Source organism: Anopheles funestus, chromosome X, assembly GCF_943734845.2.
Source record: "Anopheles funestus chromosome X, idAnoFuneDA-416_04, whole genome shotgun sequence".
Lineage (NCBI taxonomy): Eukaryota > Metazoa > Arthropoda > Insecta > Diptera > Culicidae > Anopheles > Anopheles funestus.
Genome location: NC_064597.1, coordinates 984,514 through 993,316, shown reverse-complemented (window position 1 = coordinate 993,316; position 8,803 = coordinate 984,514). Strand labels below are relative to the sequence as shown.

Genomic DNA, 8,803 nt, shown 5'->3' with positions numbered 1-8,803 from the left:
CCAGCAGTCCCCAGAATGCCAGCAATTGTATAAAAAAGTTGTAAAAGTTGTAACAAAACAATAATAAAAGCTCCATTCATCCATTCGCAGTTTGGTAAATTCTTTATTGAGATAATCTATATGGCACGCATGTCAACATACTCTCGATGAGTATTTGAGCATAACAGAAAACAAAACAACAATCCATTCTCATTTAAGGGATTAAAAAAGTGCAGCCCCTATCAGCACGCTTGCCGATTACCTTATCTTAATTCTAAAATGAAACTATTTTGACAAGGAAAGTATATACTGGAATTCTTTTGGTCTAGTAGCTTACTTAATATATTAGAAAAAAAAACGGAAAGTAATGCGTAATGCCAGCCAATAATTTTCACTTAGTTTAGTTTTTTCATGGATTAACAAAACATCAATATGTACAACATTGAGGTTTAATAATGTCACTTACTGATCAGTAAATAGTAGCATTTTCCCCAAGATTTCAATTGACCTGAAGAAACAGACGAACTGTTTTGAAACAGTGAGAAATTTTGATATTATCGTGAAGCATATAATCTCAGCATAAAAAAAAACTTTACAAGGGACGTAACGATTGAAAATTGTGATTGAACCTCGACTAATGATGTGATAAAAAAAGAGTTATCACCTTTCGATTCCCCTAAAAGATTGTGGAAAGGCAATAGAAGCTGTCCTCTAGAGGGGTCATTTATCGATAGCATTTCGATAAATCAACCCGTAGATAACATTATTCAGCAATTCAATATTGTCTCGCCATGCCTTCCAGCATGTACCAGTAGCGAGAAGGAAATTAACACACTACAAAACCAACACCAGTATCAAATCAGGTTAATGAGTATTGAGCGTGTACCTCAGGTAGTGGTAACAGTCTGTTTTTTTTCAGTTTTTCCTATACTTACAGCAGGTGTAAGTTGAAGTCAGTAAATTGTAATCCATATTTAGCTCTTCAATTTTCACCCGTGGTCCTTAAATTCAAATCCTTCCTAAGAGTGAGCAGAATAGCTGAAGTTACTTGAGTTCTGATCCAGAAATTTTTAACGCACTTTACAGATCAATCAATGGAGATCCTGTCTACTAACCAATCTGTTTCCATGCGTACCTCGGTTATTACACCTAGTGGAGTTGTCGGACAGCGCGCCTGTACCTTTATGGACTGTTAGTTGAGAATGTAGATGCCAGTTTACTGTACACTACGACTGTCAATAATTGATGCAGCTACCAAAACTATAGCCTATTTTTTGTCGTATGTAGCCACAGGATCGGCTTATCCGCCATTGTACCAATTGCCATTCAGGCTTATCCGTCACTGCCATCGACGCCGAGTATCGAAGTTCCCGGTTTGAATAGATCTCGGGCCCACCCCGGTTGCTTATCGAGATTGATAACAGCTGCCTATTGCACGGTTGGTGTCATTCACTGTAGTTGCCCGTCTCCCGTTTGATCAACTGGTTGATGGTGAGGTTGAGGCTGCCCGACTCTTGTGTCGGTTCACTCTGATGGCTTGCATTGGGGCTCGTGTGGCAAAGGTTTGTCGCATCTGCCCCTCCGGACTGCATGAAAGCGTTGGCCAGATGTGGTAGCGCTAGGGATTTGGACGAAAATAGTGGCAATGCGGATAGGCCACGGTTAGCTGCAAGCGAGGCTGCCAGCTTCATCGTCTTGTAGTCTTTACGCAGATGCTGGCGGATCTCCGTGTGACAGTGCTCATTGTTCGTCACGATAATGTCGCCGGTGTCGGTGGTTGTTACCCGTGCCTTACAGTTGTACTTCCGTGACAGATTGCACTGCCAGTACTTCTTGTCCTTGCGGATGTACTGTATGCCGAACGAGTGACCGTCGTGTACGAGCAGCGGTTTGCCACGCTGGCTTAGCATAAACTCCAACCGGCCCTGGAACCACTTTTCCCCCGGCGTCACTGCAAGATGAGATTAGAAACGAAAGAATTTTTGAAATGAAAATAGACCGCAAAGGAGTTATGGTTTTGCAATCGCGTTTGCTTGCTTGTAGCGAGGTGTGGTGTTTCGTGATCTGTCAGGCTTGTACGTGAGACAAGGTCATATACAGCTGTAACGAATAGACAGAGTAAATACGAATGAGTATGATGCATCTAAGTACAATATGAGGATGGTCATAGCGACATGCATACCTACTACCAACAGCAATATAAGGTTGATGAACTGATTTCGATGTTGTTTATTTTTTTCTTAATGAGTGCATGCACTGTAGTGTAGTAGGAGGGATGCATTTCCTAGTATATTCGAGTCACTAAGAAGGTTCGGGACAGACTTGCAAGAGATCTAAACGAAGGACAGAAAAAAAGTATTTCTTATTTTTTTCGTCGCTTTTATTTGACCTTCCAGCCAGTGTTAGTTGATTTATCTAATCTCTACTAGATAATAGAACGGGAATTTCAGATGAGATTTAAAATCAAAACGAATATGATATTAAGTACGATATTGTCGATAGTTTTAGATTAATCACTATAGATAATGTGTGTTATTAGTGGGTACATCATGTCTACTATTACTATTCTATACTACTACTTCTATTCTACTATTACTTGATATCACCGATCAATCAAGACTCCTACAGCGAGATTACTTTGATACAGCCATGCATAAATCCCAAACATGGTTTTCCTGAACTTTAATCATCAAATGACAGTCGAAAATCATGGCAGTATATGTTGATCCAGAATAGTTTCGTCATGGAATGCTAATCAGTATAAGCCGTATAAAACGGAGCACTTGATAATGTACTTCGACAATGAGCAGCTTTGAGTTGGTCAAATCCCTTAGATTCCATTTACCCCAAACGCTGTTTCCTTCCCTTGTAGGTTCTATCACTATTTTAACCATCTTCTTGCCTTCCGTCTGTGAGCAATCGTTGATAACGAGCCCGATGTTCCCTTTTATCTGTTGATGGTGGCTCGATCGTTCGACCCGCAGATTGAAAATAGATGTAGGTTCATAAGGTATTTGCAAACAAGTCATTAAAAAAAATAGCGGCAAAATCGCGCTATCACCGAACAGTCATCGCTTCGTGCGCTATGTAACAGCCCCGGACAGACTAACCAAGGATAGAAGCTCGTTGCCCAAACGCACTGTGAAGTTTGTCAAAGCAGGACACTTTTTTATTATAATTACCTCCTATCTATTTAACGGAACGCCTAACCCTCCCAACCCTCATCGCTCTCATTCTCGCACAGATTACCATAACCCCAAGTGTCTCGCTCATGGCAGGCTTCTTCAGCGTGTATGGAATGCGCAACATCCAAAGCGATACGCGGGATCGCATCATTGCCTACAAAAAGCCTGACACCCGAATTAAAATTACGCCCCATCGGAAGTGATTAAGTGCGCTCCCGATTAAGACGAAGACCGAATTGTGTGCTATATTTGTTTGGGTGGAATCCGAGTGATCTTAAAAAAAACGGGGAGACTAATAAGTTCGGACATTCTGCGAGTTCTTACACAGTGTCCGAGTTGATAAAAACCGATTTCGCTTTTACAAAGCGGCAGAGGACGGTTCCGTATGAATACGACACGGCAACAGGATTGGAGAAGCGGATGGTGGACTGGAATGGGTAAAGTTCAACCTCTAACCTTCGCCTCGATCATACGCCGTTAGGCAACGACAGGATGGATCAGAGACTTATCTCTATTACAGCGGCAGCGGGATGTCGTTTCCGGAGCGACCGAAGACAAAGTTTCCCAAATATCATCCCAAAAACAACCAGCCTCGGCCACGCACGGCTTAACCTCAAACCTTGCCCCATAACCAAGACAACGAGGGGACCGCCAGTGATTATATTCTGCCTATCGAGCGTATGTCATGCACACGAACTCCTTCAAAGTTTCCAAGTGGAAGGTGAAGCGAAAAAAAGTGTGTTTATGTATGTTTCAATGAAAGTATAAAGGTTATTATCAGCCCGCGATGCTGTTTACGCTCGGTAAGCGAAGCAGTGTAGTTACGGAGGATTCATCTGAGAGCGTCATCCGATAAGACCGGACTGGATCTTCTGAACGCAGTACGCAAACCCAGCGTGATGATGAAGATGGTAACGGCGACGTCTAATGGTTCGGCACGATCGATCGTCTCGAACGCAGCGCGTACATACAGGAAACGCCATCACATCTTTCCAACACTATCTAGCGGCTTATTATCTATCTGGACCGCTAGAAGTTTTCTGTTGGAAGATGTTGGTAGCTGAACAAGCGCACCGGAATAGCCCTATCTAAGCTTCTCGTGAAGCCGCCATAACGGTGGTAAAATGCGGTACAATGAGTGTTCGGCTTTATCCTTTATCAGCAAACGAGACTTATCGGCCCATCGATGTCGATGTTTGGTTTGGTCAATAGAACATTCCCGGGAGCGCATCCACTACTCGTTGTGCCACAACCGCTACCTCATCCTCTTCTTCATCGCTTTACTGGATAAGCCGATTCGAATGGTGTGTGAGGCACTTTACAAGATCCAAGATTGCATGGATTGCGTTCCGTGTCGAGATGTGTAGGTGAGTGAGTGTACCCGATATTACCGACGTTTATCGACACTTCACAAAATACCCAATTCAGTGCGGTATCTCCAGGAGGTAAAATGGAAGGGATTAAGCGATACATTCTACCGTTGCGCACTGCAACAAGCTGTACTGTGCCCGAAAGGCGAAACATCTTATACGAAGCGCAGGGGCAGTAGTCGAACACATCCACTGTAACGCTCATTAGCGAGCAAAAGGCCGGCTGGTGATAATAAACTGCAGTTGATCGAATTGCTGGTTAAGGCTAAGGCAGATCGACACTAGCAATCAGCGTCAGCACTCGATAGACAAACAAACTGATCCTCGTCCGGTGGTACACGTCTACGAATGTTGTTCCTTCGCTCTATCCTACAGGCTTATACAAGGCAGTAATTTCTTGGTATTTTTTTTTCTTCCTCTGTATGGATGAAAATGAGATCACAATATGATGTGCTAACCTTTGGCATACTGATGAACAATATTTATGATATTGAGCACGAGTGGTACGATGCGAGAGGCTGCGCAATGCTATCTGCTTGTAGCGTGGTAGGTGCTCCCAAACGCTAAGGCGCAAACAGTAACCGTGGATGATGCATGGGGCACTGCATGCAAAACCGCAGTGTTAGCGTTACAGGATGAGAAATGATTGATATTAGAAATTTGTAAACAGTAAACACGTAAACCTTATCATCAAGTATGGCTTATCACCGTGCGGAGGATAAACTAACACATTCCGACCGGACATCCCTACGTGGTTTGTATATACTACACGGCCCAGGGGTAGCGTAGTGCACTCACCCATTTGATAGTGATCACGAACCGCTTCTATGTACTGTGTGTCGTGTGTGTGTGTGTATGCGGGTGATTGTGGTGGCTATGAGTCCGGGATGCGTTTCGACCCTTTCGCCGGCCAAGTGTACAAAGCTTACCTGGTGCGGTTTTTCCACCGAGAGTAACATTTCTGCCAGGGTTTTGCTTCCGTTTGTCCACCTCGATTGGTGTCGATTGGACCGCGTTGGTTAGCAGCTTCATACCCACGCTGTCGTAATATGTCCACAGCTTGTCACCCTCGTCAATCGATGATGGTTGCGATACGGTGCGTGGTGACATGGTTGCTTCTTGAACTGATGGAGTAAGTGCCGGTTCTCGCACCGGTGTCGGTTCCTGTATCACTGGAGAGAGCTGCTCGGTCACTCCGATGTGCTGTGACCGATGGGGTGACGCTGGCTGTACCGTACTTTGGTCCTTGTCCCGGTTCGTGTTTATCGTTAGCTCCACAGGACTAAGACCTTGTCCATCCGTTAACTGATCATCGTCCGAGTCTGGTGCGATGCGCTTCCGGTTTCTTGGGGCCATATACTGCGATCGTACACTTATCCTCGGTGGAGTTGCTGCGTGTTCGATCGTGTTCGCATCATAACTTAGATAGCTACCGGCAGACCGATTGTGTGTTTGATCTTTGCCGTGATTTCGCAACATGGCGACCACCGGGATCATATCCAGGTGTTCCGCCGCTGCTACCACATTCTCCAGATCGCCATTAAAGATCGTTGCCTCGCCGTAGTACAGAAACTGCATGATGATGCGCATAACGTGGGGTGATACATCTTTCAGAACCACTGCAAAAGGTGAAAGAAAAACGAAACGATATACATACAGCCCAACCATGCGAGATGTTGAAATCGCGTCATATCGCAGACGGCGACACGTGGTCGTCGTCCTATCAGTTGCGCACAATGTGGTATCGAAACACAATCGGTCTATTGCAACCGAAAGCACTCATTCACGCGTGATATCGAGAATGATAAATCTATTAACAGTAATCCTGAGGGACACTTCATTACGCTGATATCAGTTTAATATACGTATGATAGCCAGAGGTACGAACGGCTTGAGCCAAATGTGTTTCTTTTTTTTTGTTATATGCATGAATGTGTGTGTGTGTGTCTGTACTCGAGCACGATCTTCCAGGCAAGGGGGAAAAGATAATGCTACTTCAATGCCCATTCTCACCTAGACTCCGACCCATTACAGATGTCGTCAGGATAGTTGTCAAAGCCGTGCGTTGAAGGCATGATAACTTCAGTTACCCAATAATGACGATACACCGGCTATACTCGCATGCTCGTTACAACGTTCCGTTTCGGGGCTGTTTATCAAATTGGGCTTTACAGTGATATCAACCAATTTATCTACACTCCGGAACGGAGCCTTTATCTCAAGCTAAAGCGATAATTTGTACAATTGAACCATCGTGTACACAAATACACGCGGAACACGAGCAGCCTCACAGGAGCTACCGTACCCGTTTTCCCGGTCCGAGAAAATGTTTCTCCTATGGTAGTGCGTGTATAACACGATAAGTGACATGACAGACAACAAGAGCATCACCATGCACGTACGAAAGAGGTAGACGTACCCGGTACGTATCTTGTAAAACATCGTACCGACTATCATACACTGCCAGGGACAAGATAATCTATCTTTGAACGATTTGTAATGGAAGATGGTTTCCCATGTATCTACAACCTAGCGGACCATACAATAAGAATGATGGACACTCTTCAAAGATGTGGTGTTTGTTGTAGATATGGTAACCCTACGGCAATAGTGTCTTCTTCAGGATATGAATCAAGGTTGGCACTGACTCCGTATAAGGCATCGATATTTTGTTATTCTCAAATTTATATCGGCAAATTTTAATGAGTATGCAAATGCATGATCAATTTCATCGATCAAGGGCGGCTTCTTTCCTTTCTTTCTTTTCTGGTTTTATATCCGTTCAATAAAAACTTTGATTCCGAGAAGTCTTGGTTGTTCACTCTCGTTTTTCAGGTTTTCAGCTTTACGATACACCACAATGGTTTGTATGGTCGCACTTTTAGTCAGCCGGCCCCTATAAGTTAGACTATAGATTTCGGGGAAATCGCCTTTTAGAAATCACTAGGTATGTGTTGTCAGTTGGACTACTCCTGATGGGATTGGTGGTCGAGTGTGTTACCACTTCTCAAGAATACTGGTCGTTATATATCTATTATGATAATTTGAATATCCTGGAACATATCTATAAGGATATAATCAAATGATGTGCTTTATGAATGCGCTTGAATATGTTTTTATCAACTGTAACTTGTTTGTTTTCTACGACCTACAACTTATAACCTATAAGGCATTCTAGAAAACTAGTTCTGGTGTGAATAGTAGTAGTGCCATTTGGTTTGAAATGTTTAGAACAATTCTATTAAAATTATTCATATAAAAATAATTTTTCAAAGCATTAATATTCATTGTCTTCAAACAGCAAAAGAAATTTAAAAAACTGATATCGCTTACCTGTTGTGTTTGTATCATTTTGAGATAAAATTTTATGAAAATATGGACTAACACTGGCTAGTAAAAATCGGTGCGCCCGAAACAATTCACCCTCGCACACGATCGTACAATCCTCGTACGAATGATGATGCAAAATATCTTTCACTGCACCATACAGCTCGTCAAAATGTTTTTTCCACAAAACTTGCTGCATGTTGCTTAAACAAAACAAACCCCTTCAACACACGCTAACTCCCGTAATGAACGAGCACGGTTTAGCTTCTAACCGGCTGAAATACTCGAATGCAACTGAACATGCAGCATTCGTACGCACCATAACAACCCTTTGTACTAAATATGCTGCTGTGTATGCTGCTTTTTAGTACAGAAACCCTCGAAGGAATATTGCTTGGGCGAAGGGTTTGGAAAAGAAGACAGGTGTGTCACACTTGTCTGGGAATGATTTAATGACAGCAGAAAATTATTCTATTTTTCCACACGCATTGTATTGATTTATATATAAAATAAACTAGCAAGGCTATTCACACGTTTAATACTGCTGTTTAGAATGTATTTTCGTAAGACTCTGATCACAGGTTCTATGATTGATTAAATGTGAATTTACTCTTGTGTACGACAGAAGGCTTTTGTTTCAATGGTTCGAAATTATTTTATTTAGTAGATGGAACTGGAGATTTTTAATTGTTAGGATATATAAACTCGTTACTTGTTATATATTATCTACTAATAGATTAGTTGCGTATATTTTCGCTTGCACTTTGGATTAGTTTAATTTCCAGAACGAGGGGCAATAATGAATTTATTAAGACTCAAAAGCAAATACCCATATCCTTCTCCTGTTATTCATATACTCTTCAGGTAATCCTTTTTTAAATTTTGTTTATTTTTGACTATAGCATATATGACGTTACTACTGTGGGGTGAACGACCAATGTG

At 42.5% G+C, this 8,803-nt stretch overlaps 1 protein-coding gene across 2 annotated transcripts; it reads right to left on the bottom strand.

The window, feature by feature from the left end:
* Positions 1–83: 83 nt before the first annotated feature.
* LOC125765748 (modifier of mdg4-like) lies at positions 84–8,155 on the bottom strand. Of its 2 annotated transcripts, XM_049431194.1 has the most exons (4): positions 7,868–8,155; positions 5,464–6,153; positions 2,017–2,079; positions 84–1,930 (listed from the first exon to the last, which is right to left on the bottom strand). In XM_049431194.1, the coding sequence occupies exons 1-4, from the start codon at positions 8,058–8,060 to the stop codon at positions 1,425–1,427; spliced, it is 1,452 nt and encodes a 483-aa protein (XP_049287151.1). In that variant the 5' UTR covers positions 8,061–8,155; the 3' UTR covers positions 84–1,424. The 2 variants fall into 2 exon arrangements, with proteins under 2 accessions (XP_049287151.1, XP_049287159.1); XM_049431202.1 differs by lacking the exon at positions 2,017–2,079.
* Between the last annotated feature and the right edge of the window lie 648 nt (positions 8,156–8,803).